Source organism: Pleurodeles waltl, chromosome 9 (genome assembly GCF_031143425.1).
Source record: "Pleurodeles waltl isolate 20211129_DDA chromosome 9, aPleWal1.hap1.20221129, whole genome shotgun sequence".
NCBI classification, from domain to species: Eukaryota; Metazoa; Chordata; class Amphibia; order Caudata; family Salamandridae; genus Pleurodeles; species Pleurodeles waltl.
Window position 1 is genome coordinate 456,530,609 of NC_090448.1, and position 23,936 is coordinate 456,554,544.

The window sequence follows — 23,936 nt, forward strand, 5'->3', positions numbered from 1 at the left end:
ACATACTGACATATAGGTTTTTATCTATGAGCACCTGGGTCCTGGCTAGCAGGATCCCAGTGACACAGTAAAAACACACTGACACACACTCACAAACAGGCCAAAAGTGGGGGTAACCATGCTAGAAAGAGGCTACTTTCTCACAGATGTGCTGTGCCTACCACCCTCCCTTTAGTAAATATCAGAGGAGCAATGGTGAGGCCAAAGGGCAGCACAAACTGAAAATGCCCCTGGCCAGCCATGAGACACAAGTAGGACCACACTGGTACAACACCAATATCCAGGATCCGAAGTCCAGGGCAAGAAGAACCTGGACTAGTGTAAGCACCTTCAATTTGACCTTTTGCAGGCTGCATTTAGAAAAAGGAGAAAGTATTGAGTCAGCTGTCAAGACCATCTGAATCTCGCTGGTCCACATAGCAGTTTTCATCATCACAGTGTGGGGGCAAACCCGTCCCCATCACCCCATCATAGTCTCCATAAGACTTATGGGTGATATCCAAGCTAAAAAGTAGGTACAGTGTCTGAGCGCAAATGTAAGGTAACTGTGTTGTATTTAAATTGGACTGACTTATATTGAATGTGACGCTTCGGGACTGTGGTAAATCCTCGGTCAAGGTTGAGATGAATTTGGTTTGGAGTCAGACACCACAATAGGTTGAAGATTCTCCTCCGATGCCGTTGGCGTTAGTGCCCATGTTGATAATCGGTCTAATGCAAACTTTGGTGCTGGAATCGAAGTTGGCAGTGATATGTGTGCGAAACCCAAAGCAGGTTTGAGGTAGCGGCAGAAGCAATAAACTGATTAGAGGCTCCTGCGGATCCATGGGGCCAGAAGGCGCACCAGACAGAGCTGAAAGCTTGCCAAACCTGCACAGAAGGGCCTCCATAATATTTTAATCTGCTGCAATGTCGTCAATGGACCGGGAAAGTCAGGGTGCATCGGGACCAGGTCTGGCATTGGCTCCTAGGAGGAACAGGCGTGAGAACGAGTGGCACAGCAACCCCCTCACGCCTTCTCTGGTGATAACGAGTGGCAGGAAGAGGCAGAGTCCTACTAGAAATACCCAAAGACTTCAATTGCAATGCAAGACTGTCACAGGAACAAATTCAGGAGCCGGAGTGACTGATCTCTCAACTTTGATTGGGAGGGGGGGGCCTGCATGTAGTCTTCCGGTGTTTCAACACAGAGCTTTGCCTTGTGTTCTCTGATGGCCTGCAGAATCACTTGGGCAGAGCTTTTGCAGGATCACTTGGGCAGAGCTTTTGCAGGCCTTTGAGTTGTGCACTGAATACAAACACCTGAGGTGCACCTCATGGGGATCTGTCAGAGACATTTGTATAATACAGTTCCTTCTAGGTTCAAACTAGTTTTAGGATGTGTCCTGTTCCCTTGCACATTGGTAGATTTGGAAAACAAAGTCAAGATAGTCCCTTGAAGAGATGAACAAATAGAACGGAGTGTCATATATGAGCCTGAAGGCGTGTAAAGAAAGAAACAGACAAAAACATGTATGGGTTGGCTTATATGTGGCTCTGTTCATAACTACTGGGGCAGAACAAAGTCGGCATGAAGTTACAGGGTGGCACCCACCTGCCCACAGAAGCACTGCTTTTTCGGTTGTGGAACCCAGTCTATTGGCAGGGGATACTCACAAGGTGAGGAATCTATGGTTAGAAGTATCCATCAGAATCAAACTGTTTGGGAGGTTATATGTGTGTCAAACCTTTAATAAGTTTCACCACAACAGCTGATTGAATAAGGACATAGAATGGCTAGAAGGGTGGACAAATAACCTTTAACAGTGCCCAATGAAAGGCCTTGCTGGGTCAAAGATAAGATAAACAAAATTATTTCCATTGTCTTTACTTTTAAGGAGCTAGTTTTACAGACACCATAGCAGACCACTAATTTGTCCCATAGCACTGGAGAAATAAAATTCAGGGAAGGATGCCTGTTGGCAAAGATGACATCCACCACTTCAGGCAGCAGACCAAGCGGCAGCAGTAGTCAAGGGCTGCCACTCAATCTCCACACATATAGGTGAACATTCATCAGATTCAGGTGGGGGACCCTGCTATGTTTTGGATACATGAGATTCTTGTGAAGTGGCAGCCTGATCAGTGGACAGATCCGTAGCCACTATGATGGCTTGGATCCGGTTGTTCCTTATCTTCTTCAGAACTCAGTGTAGGAGAAACAGGGGATGAAAGGTGAGCAGGAGATATCCAAAATGCATCTCCTAACAAGTGTTCTTGCAGAAACTCCAATGTGTAAAACCCTTTGACACTGTGTTCTCGACCGCAGTGAAAAGATCTAGCCAGGGTTCTCCCCACTCTAGAAAGATGCCATGAACCACTTCAGGATGTAGATGCCACTATTAATCTACCCAATGTGGTTTGTACACTTTAGCATTCTGATGGGTAGTTTGTGATCAGGAAAATATACAGGTGCAGAGCTTCCTGGCACAGGAACCCACCCAATCGTGCTTATTGTAGTATCACATGTTGTCTGTGAGAGCCTGCATCAGCCCCACTTTGAAGAAAATCAGGAGGACATTCATAGCCAGATGAATGGGCAGCACCACCACCAGATTAACGTATAAACCATGCTTTACCAGAGACCAGAGTCCCTTGATCTCCACCACCGCCAGATTACCTACCAAGCCACTAGGATGACTTGAGCCTGGTCGGACCTGATTTCCTTAGGGATGTTGGTGCATGAGTGGGATCAGCAAAAGGGCATACAGGAGTCCGGAGTTCCAATTGAGGCAGTACGTGTCTCCAAGTGAGAGAAGCCTTGAAAACTCCAATGTGCAGAAGTGCTGACACTGCATTTTCTCAGCAGTAGGAAGAGCTGGATTCGAGCAAAGTTTTTCTCCATTCATGGAAGAGACCCTGTGCCACCTCCGGGTGCAACTGCCACTCGTAATCTGATGCTGATCTCGTCCACCATGGCATTCAATGATGCTGCCAGGTGCTTCACCACCAGGAAAATTCCTTGGTGGTCCAGCCTCTTCTAGACCTGCCAGCAGTAACGACTGGATGGCGCCCTAAGGTGTACCTGAGGGAGCCAGTAAAACACACAATCTGCAGCATGGCTTACTTGAAGGCCTCGATCTGCTGTGGGTAGACAGTGGTAAGCGAAATTCAGGAGCATCGGGATCAGCTGAGGGATCAAACCTCAATGGAGTTTGACTGACATTGTGATGCCCTTGCCCCTTCTATTTGGAACGTGGTCTTTGCCCTTGGACTTACCAGGGGAATTAAAGCATGAAGTTTAAAGTCACGTAGGCAACCTCAAGACCAAGTCCAAGTCTGTGACTTGGAGCGTGAGCGAGATCTATGTGAAAGCAGCAACTCCCTCTGTTTGGCAACTTACAGCTTTTCCCCCCGATCTCAGATCGCCTTTGGGTGCGTGAGGGCATAATTGTTGCATGACTTAGAGTCATGTGCTGAGCCCAGACAATAAAGACACTCTTCATGCATGCCGTGACTGCTTTCTGCAGTCTTGCCATGGTTTGAAACCTTTTGTTTTAGGTGGAAGCTTTGTTCCCTTGCACACCATCAAGTTGTTATAAGTTGTCACAAATCTAACAAATAATGGGAGCTGTTCTCCTTCTGAAGACACTGAAAGTAAGGGTGGGTGGCGCTTATACGTGGTCGACCCACACTTCTGGGATAGGATGGAGCCACCACTGAGCCACATGGCGCCACCTAGCGGCTGGCAGGTATACCGACATGGAAACATTTTACTCATCAAGCCTGGCACTTGCGGTAGTTGAGGAATCAGCTGTTAGAAGTACCCATCATAAATAAATATTTCACAGAACCAGCAATAAGACATCACTTCATAAAACCAAAAACTGCAGTAAATGTCGCTACTTTTATTCAGCAACTATGTAAATACCTTGCTTGTCTTAGCACAGTCATAGATTCTTCAAATTTTCCTTCGATTTCCTCTGCAGAATGGACATGCAACTGAAGAGGTATTCTTAGTTGGGACATTTTAAGAGCCATATAAACTGCAGTAAGAGTTTTAAATCTCTCCGTGGGGTTGCGGGAAAATTCCACAAAGGCCCTGTAAAAGTTTGTAAAATAATAAAGAAGAAAAATGTATGAAAACGCAATTGTGTATAAAAACAGACATTGTCAATAATAGATATTTACTGTACACATTCTCTTGAAATATCTAAATACCATGAATGTTTAAGGGTTAATAACATGTATAATGGAGTTTCAGAACTGATAAAGGTGGTGTCTGATTTTCATCTAGTTGGAACCTTTATGCCAATGACAAAAACTCAGTTAAATGTATCAGATCACCTTGTCAAAAGCCATGAAAATGACAGTCAACTCGGACAACATCTTTACGTCCTATCTATCTTAATTTTTAATCAGCTAGCGTTTTTCAGCAAGGACCAATATTGAAGCAGAAAATGACTTGTGTAAAGAGATCAACTGCATATAATAAAAGCACAACTTCAGTGATTATGTTACCAGTAACAGCCACCCCTACAGGGAGCAGAGAGGCACTGTTGAAGATCTCACAGAGCATCTAAACTCACGCTCCACAGGTAAGCAGTTCACCAAATAGTGGGAATGAGACAATATATATTTTCTATAGATATGACTTAATTACAGATAAAGATGCTAAAGCAGATGGGCAGGCAGCTTAGAACTACCCTTTTTCCAACGAAGTTGGGTCTTTGAGATAATCCTGGCAGACTTTGGCTTCTGTAATTGTACTTCACTGATGGAGATCAAGAAAGATTATATGAATCACTTAATATTTTCTGATGTCTAAATACAGGGAGAGATGATTGTAGAGTAAAATTAGGTGATTCTTCTCTCCTCCTCCACTGGTGCTCCTACTCTGAGCTTCCACAACAGTAGTGTAATGTAAAGATTGCAACAAACGAACAGCAGCTTAATATCTACCACCAAGCCTGTACGTCTTGCTTAAACTGTGACAAATAGCAGACAGCAACTGAAAAGAGACCACTGACAGATGATTGTTGTGTTTGAACTAGCCCTGTGTGACAGCAATCAGCAATAAAAGTGGCTCCTGTTAAGAAAATAAGTGGGGCAACATGATTAACTATACATTGTGATAACCCTCTCCATGTTCAGAAAAGTTGCCAGAGCTATGATTTCACTGACAAATAATCCACTGTTTTTTGGGGGGAGGAGAAGGGGTTCCTGCTTTACATACAATTGTTTAAAGATGAACACATCTGGGCAACAGAAAATATCTAAAGAAAAAATAATGGTGGTCAACTTTGAGCAGAGATGGAACATGGCAACAATTTGAGAAAACCTATGGAAGCTCCTCAAAACTGGAAGAAATACATTCAAGACAGCATGGGTGGGGGTCAACCTTGTGAAGCCCACACGAAGCAGGTAACAAATAACCATCTTTAAATATATTAGCAGTCTACATGAGAAAATGAATAAGTGGTTGCCAGCAATGCCTCAGAAGAGCTGTAGTTGTAAACATGGAGAGGTGCCTAAATACGAGGCCATGTGACCAACGATGGACATGAATATCAGAGTCACAAAACCAAGAGAAAAAGTCCATGGCTTACAAAGCTCTAAACCACATAATTGTGCAAGTGTTGACGAACGCATCAGCCTGCTGAGGTAACTGACGTAGTTGCTCAATGTACCACAAAAATCACACTGATGAACCAGTTATTTACCTTCGGTAACACATTATCTGGTAAAGACATATTCTAGTTGCAGATTCCTTACCTTAGAATTTCCCCCAGGTGTCAGTCTGGATCTGGAGATTTTTCTTAGACCAGTACCCTTGCCTGCCGTCAGGTGGTGTCGGTCAACTCCGCGTGCGTCACTGGCATTGTGGTCACCAGATATGATGTAGTGGGTTGGATATAGGCGCTACACCCAGGTGTGCTGATGTCAGTTTCTTTTCACGACTTTCCACGCCAGTAGCGCAGAGCCATGAAGAACACTGAGAATGGTGCCCCAGACCTAGGTCCCTGAAAAGGGAATCCCTATCCCTAGAAATCAGTTTACAGTGCAGGGAGGAGGGGCGGGTCGGTAAGGAATCTGCAACTAGAATATGTCTCTATCAGATAAATAGTTACCAAACGTAAGTAACTTGTTCATCTGATAGAGACTACTATTTGCAGATTCCCTACCTTAAAATAGATACCCAAGCAATACTATTGTCGGAGGTGGGGTGCGAACTGAGATCATACTAGAAACTCCAGTGGGACCAAATGACCAACGTAGCTGCCACTGCGGACCTGACTTTCCAGGCAGTAATGTCTTGTGAAAGTGTGTAGTGATACCCACGTTGCTGCCTGGCAGATGTCCAGGACAGGAACTCCGCATGCTAACACTGTGGTGGCAGGAGTTGCTCTGTTAGAGTGAGTATGCAAGCTCTTAGGTGGATGCTCCCTTGCCAAAGCATAGCACATTTTGATGCACAGCATCACCCATTACGAGATGGTTTGCTTCTACACCGCCGCCGGAATTCCTATCGCCCGGGACATATTGTTTGAGATCAAGGGCAACAAGTTTTCATGTTTATTTTGTCCTTGGGACAAGTAGACCCAACCCCCTGCAGCACAAACCCTTTGGCTGCCAGTTTACAGAGAAGTGAACTGTCTGCAGTTGAAGTAATGTGTCCATATGTTAATGATGTTCGAACTTGTATTTATGGTTCATTAGTGAAAATACTTCATTATTAGGGTGTGCGCTGTAAAACGTTTTATGGTCACACTGCCCTTACTGACAGTGGTTCCAGTAAAAAAAAAAAAAAAGTGTACATATATGTTTGAAAAGTTTAATAATATGAGGCTAAGTATAATGCTCCCAGAATGCTCTCTGATTAGATGCAAATGCTTGCAAATGTTTGCAGAAGCTTGTAAACATGAGTTCAGAAACAAATGCAAGTAGGAAAAAAAAGTTTTGCTACTATGAAATTTTAGGTGTTACTTCTTTGTAGCTTTATTTAGTAAAACAGGGTGATGCATACTAGTATTTCAAAAAAATATTCCTAATGGAACATCAGTGTAACCATTTTCAATGAGATTATGGGAAGCATGAAAATAAACAAGCACTGGCAAAACCAACCAATCCAATATTTTTTGTGAGTCTTTTGGTTTCGTCAATGCATGTCTTGTTTTGACATGACTTTTGTGACGCTTTATTGTTGTGGGCGCTGCCAGGCCCTCACCATTTCAACAAACATTGGCAAAAAGCAAAAAAAAAAAATGTTTTTGGTCTCAAAAAGCACACATTGCCACCAGTGGCCTAACAGAGGCCCTGCAGCCCCCCTCCAGGGGGCCCACTCAGCACAGAACCTGCGCTAAGGGAGTCGGGGGGGGCAGTCATGGGGTCCCCCCTCCATATTCTTTGCAGGGGGACCACCTCCAGTTTTGTTACGATACCAATTGCCACAGTAGTTCCTGGCACTGAACGAAAATTTGTGTGCCAATATGCTCCTTGTGGAAGAGCAGAATGCGATCACTCACAGTAATGCCAGCCGAAAGATAGAGACAGAAATAGAAGTTTAATAAAAACAAAATGTCTTTGTTAGTGCCAGATCTAATTAATCTTAAAGAAAGTCACAAAAGTGCACCCATGGTATATGTCTTTGAATTAGTGCCTTTCAATAATTCACAAGACATTATAGAAGTAGATCAGGAAATCGTACTCCTAAAAGATATCTGTGAACTGTATTTTAGCACAAGCAGATATGCATGTGTAGATTAGCTCGTGTGAAAATCTATTGAGCGTTTACAAGTTCACTTTCTTTCCAACCACTTTTTTTTCCCCAACCCTGGAAGAACTTCCACTGCCACTGTCAGGAGTAAATTTCCACCCTTTCTCAGTTGGCGAAAAATGTGAGAAGAGCTGGTGAAAATCCTTAAAACATGAAAGTTAGTAGGTTTGCGGACTCAATTGCATTCCAGCCTTGGAACTATCGCTTACTGCTTCCTCCAGCCTCAGCATGTAGATCTGTGGAAAGGTGGCAAAATAAAAAAATTGCTATAGTGCGGATTGAGATTGCAAGTATTGAAGCCCTACTATAGTACTAGCCCTGGCATAATTGGAGGGGGCTATTATCAGAGCTCTTATATAATGAGGTTGCTGCCGTAATTTGTTGCCGCACTACATGGCACCAAAGGGACAAGTAGATTTTTTACAGGGCAAGTAGATTTAAGACGCAACCTGTCCCATGGACAAGTGGATATTTGATTAAATTCCACACCCCTGGTCCTTTCTTCGCACCCACATATCCCACAAAGCGTTGATCGTCCACCCAGTAATCTGTAGTACGATTGAGGACTAATGCCAACGTTATTTTTGGATCTAGAGGGTGGAGTTTCTCCTCTTCATGATAGGGATGTGGTGGTGCGTAAAAAGTAGGCGAAGTGATGGATCCGCCTACATGAAAAGATGTAACCACCTTAGGAAGGAAAAAACGTGTGACAACCTTAGGAAGGAAGAAGGCCCTGGTACGAAGCACCACTTTGTCAGGATGGACAGATAAAAATGGTGCCTTCAGCGAAAGATCTTGAAGCTCACTCACACTGCGATCAGTGGTGATAGCAATCAGAAAAGAAGTTTGTAGTGTGAGGAGCCGCAAGGGACAATTATGGAGTGGCTCAAAAGGGGCACAGATAAGGTAGGTAAGGACCAGGTTCCAATCCCACTGGGGCATTATGAACAGGGTAGGTGGTTACACAAATGGGCGAATCTCTTAAGGAACCTCCCTACAATGGGAGGCTTCCATAAAGAAGGGTGGATCTGGCAATCTGAGAAAGGCTGTGATGGCAGATAAGTAGCCTTTAAGGGTGCCCAAAGCAGCACCCTGCTGGGCAAGAGAGAGGATGAACAGTAGAACCTCAGTGAGAGGTGCCGGTAGGGGAGCAATAGATTTATTGGTACATCATGCCACAAATTTGTGACAATGACAGGCGTGAAAAATGTCACTTACCCAGTGGACATACGTTCGTGGCATGTAGTGCTGCAGATTCACATGCTTTGCATAAGTCCGCCATCTAGTTTTGGGCTCGGAGTGTTACAAGTTGTTTTTCTTCAAAGAAGCTTTTTCAAGTCACGAGATCAAGCTATTCCCGCTCAGTTATAATGCGCATGGGCATAGAGTCCTTTGCTAGATTGTTGTCCCGCAGGAAGGTGAAGTAAGGAGTGAATAAATGATTGTGTGCGTATCTATGTATATATACACACACATATATATATATATATATATATATATATATATATATATATATATATAAAAGAAGATGTCCATGCAATGTAAATACATATTTACATAAAGAAAGTACTACAATGGCTACAGGCTTCCGGGGAGGAGGAATGGCGCATGTTAATCTGCTGCACTACATGACAGGAACAGATGTCCACTGGGTAAGTGACATTTTCCGTTCAATGGCATGTGTAGCGGTAGATACGCATGCTTTGCATAGAATGAAAAGCAGTCCCCTCCTAAAAAAAAAAAGCGGTGGCTAGCCTGTAGGAGTAGCTTGAAGTACTGTTTTAAGCACTGCTTGACCAACGTTTGCTTGTTGGCAAGTTAACACATTCACACAGTAGTGCTTAGTAAATGTGTGTGGTGTAGACCATGTGGCTTATTTGCATATGTCTGCCATTGGTCTATTTCCAAGGAAGCTCCTTTCCTTCAAGTAGAATGTTTTTTATGAGTTACAAATAGCTGTCTTTTAGCTTTAAGGTAGCAAGTTTAAACACACTTTACTATCCATCTAGCTAACCCTTGTTTTGAAATTGGATTACCCTTATGAGGTTGCTGAAAAGCCACAATAAGTTGTTTAGATTTTCAGAAATCTTTTGTTCTATCTATGTAATACATAAGAGCTCTTTTGACATCGAGTGTGAAGAGCTCTTTCAGCAACTAAATCTGACTGTGGAAAGAAGACTGGCAATTCCACTGACTAATTGATGTCAAATGTAAAACCACTTTGGGTAGGAATTTTGGGTTTGTCCTAAGAACTATCTTGTGTTTGTGAATTTGGAAGAAAGATTCTTCTAAAGTGAATGCTTGAATTTTCACTAACTATTCTTAAAGAAGCAATTGCTACTAGGAAAGCAACCTTCCATGAGAGAAACTGAAGAGCGCAAGAATACATGGGTTCAAATGGTCTACCCATAAGTCTTGTGAGCACGATGTTAAGATTCCAGGCAGGAGCTAGTGGTACTCTAGGTGGAATAACTCTTTTAAGGCCTTCCATAAATGCTTTTTGTACCTGGATTTCTCAACTGAGAATTATGCTGTCCATTTTTGAGGTAAGTTGATATTGCTGTTAAATTAATTTTAATAGATGAGAAAGCAAGATTTGCTTTTTGTAAGTGAAGCAAATAGACAATAGCCTGTAATGATGCTTTAAGAGGATCAATGTTTTTGGGTTGACAGTAATATACAAAACGTTTTCATTTAGCTGCATAGCACTGTCTGGTTGTAGGTTTACTTGCTTCCTTTAAAATGTCCATACACTCTGATGGAACCTGCAGATATCCAAACTCTATGACCTCAGGAGCCAAAATCGCCAGGTTGAGCATACTGGGATTGGGATGCCTGATTTGACCTTTGTTTTGAGTCAATAGATCTAGTCTGCTTGGGAACTTGTGATGTGGTACTACAGATAGATCCACTAGTGTTGTTTACCAGTGTTGACTAGCCCACATGGGAGCTATGAGTATTATAGTGAGGGAGGGATGACAGATCTTGTTGACCAAAAATGGAATTTGTGGGAGAGGGGGGAAAAGCGTAAGCAAATATCCCTGACCAATTGATTCATAGAGCATTGCCCTTGGGTCGAGGGTGTGGGTACCTGGATACGAAGTTTGGGCATTTTGCGTTTGCTTGTTGTGAAAAGGTCTATGTTTGGTGTTCTGCACATAAGAAATTACTTTTGAACCACTTGCGTTTGAATCGCCCATTTGTGTATTTGTTGCAGCGTCCTGCTTAAGATGTCCACTAGTTAGTTGTATATCCCTGGAATATACTCTGCTAGTAGCTGAATGAGATTCTGAATTGCCCATTTTCAAATTGTCTGTGCTAGAGGGACAACTGGGATGAGTTTCCCACCCCCCCCATGTTTTTGCAGATTATTACATTGTTGTCATGTTGTCTCTCCTTATTAACACTGTCTTGTATGTTATCTGTGGTTGTAATGCTTTGGGTGCTAAGAACACTGCTAGCAATTCCAAGTGGTTTATGTGGTGATGCTGGAGTGAGTCCCATTCTCCCTGTATAGTAAGATTGCTGAGATGGGCTCCCCAACCTATCGTTGATGCATCTGTAGTGATTATGGTTTGTGGCACAGGGTACTGACAGGGTCGCCCTTTTGATAAGTTGCTGTGATTCCACCATTGCAGAGAGTTTGAAGTCTGGCGGTCCAATAACACTAGAACGTGAAGTTGACCCTGTGCCTAAAACCATTGTTGCAAAAGACACTGTTGTAGAGGTCTCATGTTTAGATGTGCATTGGGCAGTATTGTTATGCACAATGTCATAACTCCCAAAAGTTTCATAATAAACCTTACTGTGTAAGTTTGATTCTATTGTAGCCAAGATATGAGACTGAAACGCTTGAATTCTCTGTGGGTTTGTGTAATCTAATGCTCACTGAGTGTTCAGAATTGCTCCCAGATATAGTTGTATTGGTGCTGGCTGGAAGTGAGATTTCTGGTAATTGATTGTGAACCCTAGACTGTGTAGGGTATTGATTGTGTATTGTGCGTGTTGTTGACAGGTTTGCATGATGCTGGCTTTTATGATAGGGAAAGACATGTATATATTGTCTTCTGAGGTATGCCGCAACCACTGCTAGGCATTTGGTAAATATCCTTAGTGCTGTTTTTACTCCAAAGGGTAGCACTTTGACTTGGTAGTGCTTGCCTGCTATCACAAATCTTAAGTATTTGCGATGTGCTGGATGTATGGGAATATTGAAGTAAGTATCTTTTAGATCTAATGCTGTCATGTAGTCCTGTTTTGTAGTAAGGGAATGACATCCTGAAGAGTGACCATGGGGAAATGCTCTGAGAGAATGTACTGATTGAGGGGTCTGAGATCGAGGATTGGTCATAGTGCCATCCTTCTTTGGTATGAGGAAGTATAGAGAATATACTCCTGTCCCTTGTTGCGGTATAGGTACCTGTATTGCACCTTCGTCTAGGAGTGATTGTACCTCTTGTTTTAGCAAAATGAGGTCTTCTGGAGTAAGCCTGTGTGAGCGAGGGGGAATATTTGGTGGAGTGGAGATGAGTTCTAGGCAATAACCATTGTGGTTAATTGACAGTACCCATTGATCTGATGTAAAGTTGTGCCACTGATGGTAGAAATGTTGCATTCTTCCTCCCACAGGAGATTTGTACTGTGTGGGGATGCTGAGAAAGTCACTGCTTTAATGAGGTGGCAGCACCTCTTGTGGCAGTGGATTTCCCCCTACCGCTAAAGTTGTTAATTATTGTCCCTGCTTTTGTTGGGACGTAGAGGCGTCTGATGTTGAGTGTTTAAACCCCCCTCTAAAGAGGGGCCTGCAAAAAGTACCCCGAACAGGTGTTGCGTAAAGGGCACTCATGGCCTTAGCTGTGTCTGAGTCATTTTTAAATTTTTCTACAGTGCTATCCACCTCTGGTCCAAACAACTGCTGTTTGTTAAACAGCATATCAAGGACTGCTTGCTGTATCTCAGGTTTGAATCCTGAAGATCGCAACCAAGCATGCCGCCTGATTATTACGCTAGTGTTTATACTTCTAGGTGCGGTGTCTGCTGCATCTAGGGCGGATCTAATCTGTTTTTTGGAGATAGTCTGTCCTTCTGCAACTACCTGTTGAGCCCTTGTTTGGTGTTCCAGTGGGAGATATTGCAGGAACTCCTGCATCTCGTCCCAATGGGCCCTATCATACCTGACTAAAACAGCATGGGAGTTGGAAATTCTCCATTAATTGGCAGCTTGAATTGCCACTCTCTTACCTGCTGCATCAAATTTCTGGTTTTGCTTATCAGGGAAGGAGCATCCTCGGTGGAACAACTATTTGCCCTCTTTCTTTCTGCACTCACAACAATAGAATCAGGAGGCAACTGTTGAGTGATGAAGAGTGGATCTGATGGTGCAGCTTTATATTTTTTGTCCACTCTTGGTGTTAGTACCCTAGCCTTTACTGGCACTTTAAAAATGTCATCAGCATGTTTTAGCATGTCTGGAAGCATTGGTAGGCACTGGTACTCTGTGTGTGTAGAGGATAGCGTGTTAAATAAAAAAAATCATCCTCTATGGGATCTGAGTGCAGCTGCAAATTGTGTTATGTCTCTGCACTAGCAATATCCTGATTATAGGCCGTGGTGTCTTCAGGTGGAGATGGCCTAGTGGGATATACATCAGGATCGTTAGATGGGATAGGGTCTAGGTCATACAATTCCCATGGATCGACACTATTAGTATTGTCACCAAGGTCATCCCCAAGTGAGGAGACAGAAGATTGCAGAGAAAACTGTGTAGGTGAACATGGTGGTGGAGTATCAGGTGGTGAAGTGGGAAGCAAAGGAGAATGTGGTGATGTACTGCCTTTGGTTTCTCCTCGCGTTTTAAGATTTTGGCAGGTGAAGGCCCAGCTTCCAAAGTTTCTTGGAAAGATAGTTTCCTTTTGGTTAAAGGAGGAGGAGAGGCAATAATCTTTCCAGGATCCTTATGGATTTTTCGCTGTTTATGGTCCATCACTTCATGTATGGGCCTAATGTCTGTTGATTCTTCTACAGACGGAGCATATTTCTTTACCACAGTTTTGAGCTCCAAAATCTTGGTGACCAACTGTTTTAATCGGGCCAAAAATGTAGACTCCGAAGCAGATGGACGTTTTTTTCGGCTCTGAAGAGGAGCTTGGGTGTTTTGGCTCTGAGGTGGAAGATGAATGCTTCGGTTCCCAAGTGGAAGCCTCCACTTTTCAAGTCGATCCTGAAACAGGCGTGGCAGTCTGTTCGGTCGAAGTCAAATGCATTTTGGCCTTTTTCAACGCCGACCCCAAGGGCTGGTCATCGAGATGTAACTTTCGGGTCTGACCATGGCCGGCAAGCAGTTGTGTTGATTTTTTGGATTTTTTTTGGTGATGGGAAGGGGCTGGCGTACTCACATACTGCACCGCTGGAATCACTTGGCTGTCCCCATTGGAGTGACGGTCGGAATCAGAGTCTGCGATGGAAACTGTAGTCTGCACCTGTTCCTCACTGAAAATGTTGGGCGTTTGTTCGGTCGACTTGGATGCCATCTCTAGCCGACGTGCTCATTGATCCCACAGAGTCTTTTTGGAGAGCAAGGATCGACATGCCTCACAGGTTTCTTTTTTGTGATTGGGAGAGGGGCAGATTTGTTCCACCACAGCCAAAAAGTTCTATAACTTGCGCACCTTTGTACAGAATGTTGTAAACTTACTAGACAAACTAAATCAACTACAACTCGGCCCTGTATCATGCACAGGATTCTCATAAATTGTGTGTTCTGAGATGGTATGAGTGTTATGAAATCTATGATTTAACATGCTATTAGTGATATAATATAAAAGGGTCTAAACAGTGCATGGTGAAGGCACAAGTTATAGTTGATTTAGTCTGCAGCGATTTTACAACACTATACAAAGGTACGCAATGACTTGGACCAAATGTATTCATCCTCTTGGATTCCCTATACAGTGTTGTGGTAGGGAAAGCACCAGTGTCCACACCACCAAGCTCTCGGGTGGGGTGTTGGGTGAGGAAATCTATCACCAAGAATGGGGCACTCAGGGCTGGCGATCATTCTGTGCATAGTAGCACTTGTGCAGGGCTTTGCCCAGGCCCCAAGCAGGACATCAATGAGGGCCTCAGTAAAGGAGAGGAGGTGTTTGGGGTGCAGTACCCCTGGTTGAAACACCTCCGTCTTGACATCCACTGATGGCAGTACAAAGTAGAGGACCTCAACCACCCCTGAACTACCATGACAAAGGAAAATACTTTCCTCTTTAGCCACACTAGGAGGAGAGACTAGGCCAGTGTCTGGAGACCTACCCAGACCACTAGCATCAGCCAGTTCCTCATACCAGTTGTCCTTTGGCCAACGGTTCCCCAAGGGGGTACGGATAACCATAAAAATCCTCACATCTACCCCAAGCATATTCCTCACAGGGTGTGTCAGAAAAAGAAGGCACACTGTCAGACACAAGTTCTTGGCCCGGTCGGCGCTGGTGTCAACGTCAGACTACTGCATCCAATGCTGGTAAAAGTTGTGGATTCACCGCAGGAGTCTGTGTGGACCCAGGAACTGATTCAAAGTGCCCAACTGGTGCCGAAAGCAAACCTCAGTGCTTAATTTGTGTTGGTGGTTTCCGGTGCTGGGCACCAGCACTTATTTTTGAGGGCCAGCACTTACTTGTCTGCTTCAAGCATTTACTGTGAGCAAAAGACACACACAGGAAAGTTGGAGGAAGAGGAAAACGTAAAAGAGTCACAATGGGAGAAAGCCGCAAGAGTGAGCTGAAGGGGCAGGGAGTGGCAGTAAATAGATTAAAGAGCCCCGATATGGCTTCAGGATTACGCTACCTCAGTATTACACACTTGCACATTCAATTGTAGCAGCCGTGTGTTTCAGATGAGAGCTTTGGGCACCGGAACGTTTTTGTTTACAAATTAAGTACTGGGGAACCCACCAGCGGAATCCCAGTCGGGCACCTTCCGAATCCAAGGGGTCCAAAGTCACTTCCAGAGGGGTCGCCTCACCCGAAGATGAGGTGCACAGCCTCATAAAATTCCTTCAATTGGGCAGGAGTAGCTCTGGAAAATTCAGGGAGGTGCTGAGTGGACCTAGGATCAGGCTTCATGTAGGAAAGAGTGGGAGCGGGCCCAGTGTTGAGCAACCACAAATATCAACACTCATTACTGGACTGCTTTGGGCTGCATCCTAATGGCAGTTGGACTGGCCTTGAACTTGCGATCTGGTTCCAGGCACCATAAACAAACCAGGTGGTAGTATGTCAGAGGGATCTGCCTATGGCAGCCTCCACAGGGTTTAACCCCCACAGGCTTCTTAGGGGACATCTTTAAGGCTTTAAGGCACCCCAGGAGCGAATGACTCCAAGAAGTGCCAACAGAACTAAAAAAAGAAGAAAAAAAACAGTAAAAAAGTGGCGTAGGTAGCTCTTTTGGAATTGATGTCAGCATGCTGAGGTGCCACCTATGCAAGCACTGGGCATGTTACTTCCGGTAAAGACGAAGCAGATACAGAACTATTCGGCATGACCTTCCAGCATGCAGAGGTGTTGTATGATTTTCTGGATCCAGTCTGATGCCTGGGGAATATTCTAACATAGGGATTCTGCAGCTAGACATCTCTGTGAAACCTCTATATTTCAAACAAGTTTGAAACACCATCAACATCTTAGTACACTAATTTATGCTGGCCTAAATGATTCTCTTTTAGACAGTTTTACTATTTGGGTCCTTCAGAAAAAAATACCCGGAAAATGTTATTTGTCCATAACAACGGTATGTTCACTTCTATGTGTTTTTCCACACTGGGACACTGCACAAAGTTGTTGTCTTGTTTCCTTTATGTACATTATTTATGGTAAACATATATTTATATATTCCTTGATTTGCAAATTTTTGCATAAGGTAACTAAATGGTATCCAGGTGAACCATTTTTTATTTATTTATATGTAAAATGCACAGGGTCCTGCTGGTTTAAGGGCGGCTTGTAGGAAAGTAGCCTCTTTTTAGCATGGTTACCCCCACTTTTCACCTGTCAGTGTGTTTTGACTGTGTTCACTGGGATCCTGCTAACCAGGACCCCAGTGACTGTGCTCTTACCCTCTAAATTTGGTTGTCCCTGACTTAGTACACCCCACAACTGGCATACTAGTGCCCCATGTAAGTTCCTAGTATCTGGTACCTAGGGCAGTGGGACACCAGATGTTCCCCATGGGCTACAGGATGTATTGTGCCACCCACGGGAGCCCATGCAAAATCTGTCTGCAGGCCTGCCATTGCAGCCTGCATGAAAAGGTGCATGCACCCTTTCACTACAGGTCACTGCACCAGGTCACTGTAAGACACCCCAATGGCAGGTCCTCCTAGCCCAGAGGGCAGGGTGTAAGTACCTTTGTGTGAAGGCAACCTGCATGAGCAGAGGAGCCCCTACAAACTCCAGCTCCATTTTTCTGGACTTCGTAAGTACGGGAAGCCATTTTACCAGTGTACTGGACATAGGTCACTACCTGTGTCCAGCTACAGAAATTGTAACTGCAAACCTGGGCATGTTCGGTATCAAACATGTCAGAATCATACCCCAATACCGCTGCCGGTATTGGTTCTATGACTCCATGCACTATGGGGGCTCCTTAAAGGACCCCCAGGTTCGCTCCTACCAGTTTGCAGGATTTTCCCGGGCAGCCTGCGCTGCTACCATCCTACTGCTTGAGCAACTCAAGCCTATGAAGGCAGAACCAAAGATTTCCTTTGGGGGAAAGGAGCCAACACCCTCTCCCTCTGGAAATAGGTGTTACATGTCTTGGGAGGGGTAGCCTCCCCAAGCCACTGTTATGCTTTGAAGGGCACATTTGGTGCCCCGGTTTGCACCAGTCCAGGGATCCCCGGTCCCTGCTCTGGTGCGAAACTGGACAATGGAAAGGGGAGTAACCACTCCCCTGTCCATCACCACTCCAGGGATGGTGCCAAGCGCTCCTCCTGGTGGCCACTTGATTCTGCATCTTGAATCCAAGAAGGGCAGAGGCCTCTGGGAGCATCTGAGTGGCCAGGACAGGCAGGTGACATCACAGGCCCCTCCTGATAGGAGGCCACCCTGCAAAGGTCTACTTCTTGGGTGGGTCCTCAGATTTGACCCACCCAAGATTCCAGCAGGACTCCTCTGCATCGTTTACTACATCTTCAGGCCACTGGAACTGCAACTTGACCCTTCAGTAAAAGACCATCTGCATCCACAGTGAAGACTCTACTTGCAATATTGCTTGTTTCCACGGCTCCTTCCAGCAACTGCAACATTTCCCAGGCTGTGCATCCTCTGGGGGCAACAAGTCTTCAGTCTGCACAAGAAGCAAGAAGGAATCTCCCTTGGAGTGAAGGAGACACCCCCCTTTCACCCGCAGTAAGACCAGCTGCATGGATCTCCTCTTCACCAGAGCTGCGTGGATCCTGCATCACAGGTGGTGGTCTGGAGTGGTTCCGTTGGTCCTCTCAACCAGTTGTCCAACTTGGGAGACAGTAAGCCCTTGCTCTCCATGCAGGACAGTATCCCTGTGCACTGCATCTCTTGCAGCTATCAAGGCTTGTTGGTATCTCCTCCAAGGGATCTTCAGGCTCTGTGTAACCTCAGCACTCTGCACTCACCCCTGTGACGCACAGCCCTCTGCGTGCTTCTCCTTTCTAGGTGTGCTGAGTGGGCCTCACAACGACTCCTGTGCTTACTGCCTGTGGGTCGCCTGTGAAGGTTGCCCCTCTTCCTGCGACTCTCCTCACTGCTAAGGGTAAGCCGGGACTCCCCTTCGTAGGTTGAGTCTTCCTGGATCTTGCTGGTGCCCGGCAGCTCTGCATTTCTTCTCAAACATTTACCTTTACCACGGCTTGTTGATGGTTTTTTCACACCACTGACTGACTGCAATCTTTCTACTGCCGTGGGACGTTGACTGCATTACTTCAGGGACTCTTCAGCTGCTCCAGTGCTGCACTGCTGACTGTCTTTGTTCACCGTCGACATGGTCCTGCATCCACAGACGGGTGGATAGTGACTCTTGTCTCGACCGGACACTCTAACGTTAACTGGACTCTGTATCCTTCCTTTACATGTCTTCCTCTATCAGGATCCACCTTTGGTTTCTTGCAGTCTCATCTGGGTCTGGCAAAATCCTCTTCTCAAGTCCTTTTGGTAAATTTGGGGAGAAACAGGTAGCTACCTCTTTTCTCCGGGTCGCTAGGGGGTACTCTGGTACTTCCCTTTTGGGGTTCCTACAGCTCCCCTCTACCGACTCCACTTCCTTGGGTGGGGGCCCAACTTTTGCATTCCAAGTTCTTAGCACCTGGTGTAGTCCCCCCCAGAACCTTCAGTTTTGTTTTCATTGTTTTCTATTGCCTTTTATGCTAATTCCCGACTCCTAATGTGCACATAAAAGTGTGTTTACTTACCTCCAGTTGGGGTATTGCCTATATAGTATTTTGGTATTTGTGTTACCATAATAAAGCATCTTTTATTTTGTAACACTGTGTGGTTCTTTCATGTGTTTAACCCCTTCGCTGCCAAGCCTTTTCCCCCTCCTGTGCCAGGCCTTTTTTTGCCTATTTGGGGCAGTTCGCGCTTAGGCCCTCATAACTTTTTGTTCACATAAGCTAACCAAGCCAAATTTGCGTCCTTTTTTTCCAACATCCTAGGGATTCTAGAGGTACCCAGACTTTGTGGGTTCCCCTGAAGGAGGCCAAGAAATTGGCCAAAATACAGTGAAAATTTCGTTTTTTTCAAAAAAATTGGAAAAAGTGGCTGCAGAAGAAAGCTTGTGGTTTTTCCCCTGAAAATGGCATCAACAAAGGGTTTGCGGTGCTAAACTCAGCAGCTTCCCAGCTTTCAGGAACAGGCAGACTTGAATCAGAAAACCCAATTTTTCAACACAATTTTGGCATTTTACTGGGACATACCCCATTTTTGCAATTTTTAGTGCTTTCAGCCTCCTTCCAGTCAGTGACAGAAATGGGCATGAAACCAATGCTGGATCCCAGAAACCTAAACATTTCTGAAAAGTAGAAAAAATTCTGAATTCAGCAAGGGGTCATTTGTGTAGATCCTACAAGGGTTTCCTACAGAAAATAACAACTGAAAAAGAATAATATTGAAATTGAGGTGAAAAAAACATAAATGTTTCTCTACGTTTTACTCTGTAACTTTTCCCTGCAATGTCAGATTATCGAAAGCAATATACCATTACGTCTGCTGGACTCCTCTGGTTGCGGGGATATATAGGGCTTGTAGGTTCTTCAAGAACTCAAGGAACCCAGAGCCAATAAATGAGCTGCACCCTGCAGTGCGTTTTCATTCTATACCAGGTACACAGCAATTCGTTTGCTGAAATATAAAGAGTAAAAAATTGCTATCAAGAAAACCTTTGTATTTCCAAAAAGGGCACAAGATAAGGTGTTGAGGAGCAGTGGTTATTTGCACATCTCTGAATCCCGGGGTGACCATACTAGCATGTGAATTACAGGACATTTCTCGAATAGATGTCTTTTTTACACACTCTCCTATATTTGGAAGGAAAAAATGTAGAGAAAGACAAGGGGCAATAACAATTGTTTTGCTAATCTATGTACCAGGTTCTGTTACCCAGAATCCTTTGCAAACCTCAAAATTTGGCTAAAAAAAACACATGTTCCTCACATTTCGGTGGCAGAAAGTTCTGGAATCTGAGAGGAGCCACAAATTTCCTTCCACCCAGCGTTCCCCCAAGTCTCCCGATAAAAATGATACCTCAATTTGCCCCCCAGGGTAGCGACCCTTGCCTGATGGGTCGCTCCCCATCTCTAAAAAAACAAACAAACAAACCAAAAAAAAATCCCCCCCCCAAAAAAATCCCCTGGCGCCTAGAGGTTTCCACCACCCCCTGGGGGCAGATCGGCCTAATAATAAATTTGCCCCCCCAACCCATCCCCCCACCCCCGGGAGCGACCCTGGTCTACGGGGTCGCTCCCCATGCGTGACATTGGTGCCAAAAAACAAATCCCAGGTGCCTAGTGGTTTCTGCCCCCTTGGGGGCAGATTAACCTAAAATCGGCCAATCTGCCCCCAAGGGGGGCAGAAATGGCCTAAATACAATTTGCCCCCCCAGGGGAGCGACCCTTGCCTGATGGGTCGCTCCCCATCTCTAAAAAAACAAACAAACAAAAAAAAAAAAAAACATTTTTTTTTTTTCCCCTGGCGCCTAGGGGTTTCTGCCCCCAGGGGGGGCAGAAATGCCCTAAAATAAATGTGACCCCCCCCCCCCCACCCCCCCATGCCCGGGAACGACCCTTGCCTACGGGGTCGCTCCCCCTGCGTGACATTGGCGCCAAAAAACAAATCCCCGGGGCCTAGTGGTTTCTGCCACCTTGGGGGCAGATTGACCTAAACTCGGCCAATCTGCCCCCAGGGGGGCAGAAATGGTCTAAATACAATTTGCCCCCCTGGGGAGCGACCCTTGCCTGATGGGTCGCTCCCCATCTCTAAAAAAACAAACAAACAAAAACAAAAAAAACACCCCAAAAAAATTTGCCCTGGCGCCTAGAGGTTTCTGCCCCCCCGGGGGCAGAAATGGCCTAAAATAAATTTGCCCCCCCCCAGGGAGCGACCCTTGCCTAAGGGGTCGCTCCCCTTGCGTGAAATTCACGCAAAGAAAAAACTCCCTGGTGTCTAGTGGTTTCTGCCCCCCTTGGGGGCAGATTGGCCTCATCAAAATAGGCCAATCTGCCCCCAAGGGGGGCAGAAATGGCCTAAATATAATTTTCCCCCAAGGGGAGCGACCCTTGCCTAAGGGGTCGCTCCCCACCTAAAAAAATAAAATGAAACATTAAAAAAATAAAAATAAAAATAATTGGTCCCTGGTGTCAGAGGTTTCTGCCCCCAGGCGGACAGAAAGGCCTTCCCAAAAAAATGCCCCCCATGGGAGCAACCCTTGCCCAAGGGGTCGCTCCCTTATGTAAATTTCAATAAAAAAAAAAAATCCCTGGTGTCTAGTGGGGTTTCAAAAGCCGGATTGCAAGCAATCCGGCTTTTGAAACCCTCGGAGAGACTTCAAAGGGAAGGAAATACTTTTCCTTCCCTTTGAAGCCCCTCCGGGCCTCCCCCAGTGATTGAAAGAGAAATGCTTTTGCATTTCTCTTTCAATCGCATGGAGGAGGCCCCTGTGACAAATCAGCGCGCGCTCGCGCGCTGACGTCACGGGGGGGCAGGGGTGGAAGGGGAAGGTGTTCCCCTTCCATCCCCGCCTTGGGGGAGAGGGGGGTGCACGGGGGGTGCGCTAGCGCTCCCCCAAGTTCCCCTGTGCCTAGGACGAGATGATCTCGTCCAAGGCACAGGGGAACTGTAGCCTTGGACGAGATCATCTCGTCCAAGGCACCGAACCGGTTAAGTGTTGTGTGACTACAGTGGTATTGCATAAGCTTTTCATGTCTCCTCAATAAGTCTTGGCTGCTCATCCACAGCTACTTCTAGAGAGCCCTGACTTCCTAGACACTGACTACACGTCACTAATATGGGATAACTGGGCCTGGAATAAGGTGAGAACACCATAGCTGTTCACCACACACCAGGCCAGCTTCCTACACAGCTCTTATTACTTATACTTACTACCACAAAGGAGGCACTCTCCTCAGTGGAGGATGTGATGGGGGATCCAGTTCTGTCCCTAAGAAGGAATGCAGGCCATAGTCATTCTGTAGCTCCAAGAAAAGGCTAGTATCTGAATATTGATATCCTGCTCCCATACGACTTTTGGGTATATCAGGGATTATTTATTACAAGAGAGGTATAGTTCTGCTTAGCCCCTAAACTTCACAGGCAGATACACTATGGATCAGTGACCAACATAAGCTTCCTGCAATCATGGGACAGTTTGAAGCTCATAGCTTTTTAAAGAGACACTTCCCTAGCACACTGTTAAGATAACACGATTTTTAGAGTTGGTAAACACTGGTTAAAATTTGGTAGTGGTGCTCTGGATCCACGAAGGGTGTGGAAACAGTGTGTAGGGGTGGTGACTTTATATGGATCCATGTTATTACCTCACACATGAGACACTGCAATTTGCTGTGGAGCCTATGGTGCCACCTACTGGGGCACAGGAGCTGTTGTTTTCGAGAAGTTACAGATCCTGTCTGGCACCCGGGTGGGGCATTCAAAGGATGAGGAATCTGCAGTTAGAAGTATCCTTTAGAAATCTGTCATCTTCAGTGGGTAAACTATTAACTCAATATTGTGAATTAGCAATTGTCCCGAATAGTTGGGAGTGGAGCTCCTGATTCGCATCAAAGGGCAGGAAAAAAGGAACCAACATGCTATCAGCATGAGCAACGTTAGGAGGACTGGCTGCAGGGCAGTCTGGGAGCTTTGCGTGTAGTGAGGGGAGCCAGAAGAGCAGCAATGTGACACTTATGTTTGCACTTCTATTTGTGTTTTGTTTCTTGGGAACACCAATTATTCCAGTTGTTGCACACAGGCACAAAAACTCAAACATAATTAAAATGAAACACATACATAGATATCAAGGATAGGAAATCATCTGCAAGATATGTCACTAACAAAATTCAAAAAGCATTCAAGAAACTCATTACAGACCAGAATCGGGCAGATATCTGGGACATAACCAACCCAGATAAACCAGAGTTCATATCATACTTAAATCTGCAAGCTAGCACGAGGATTGATTGTCTAATTCTGTCAAAGTCTCTGCTCAACACAGAAACTGGGATAATTTTCCCCTCATACTGTGCATTCATCCCATGCATCTTCAAGACGGAAACGCTGATCAGGAGCACTCCAAGATGTCATCTAAATACCACTCTCATAAACAATCTGGATAGTGAGTGACAACTTAAATGATTCACAACTAAATTATTAAACACTAATGTACCCCCAAAGTACTTGTCGAGAACTCGTGTGGAAACCTTACATTATGACTTTGAGAGGCTAAACTATAGCATTACTAGCTTAGAAGCAGCATTAGAGGAGTCAAAATGCAAAATAAACCAAGAAAATAAGCTGCTCTCATGTATATAAAAATTGAGTTCAACAGATGTAAATATGCTGCAGGCCATATTTTGCTGGTTTAGTATTAAAGTACAAGTTACTTACCTTCGGTAACGAAATATCTGGTAGAGACATATTCAAGTTGCAGATTCCTTTCCTTAGAATTT

At 45.0% G+C, this 23,936-nt stretch overlaps 1 protein-coding gene across 1 annotated transcript in view; it reads right to left on the reverse strand.

Moving 5' to 3' along the window:
- Nucleotides 1-23,936, reverse strand: part of TDRD9 (tudor domain containing 9) — a 2,107,755-nt gene that overhangs the window by 685,694 nt on the left and 1,398,125 nt on the right. The window contains exon 24 of the mRNA XM_069207577.1: nt 3,911-4,081. Coding sequence (XP_069063678.1) covers nt 3,911-4,081 — 171 coding nt within the window. The remainder of the gene's footprint in view (nt 1-3,910; nt 4,082-23,936) is intronic.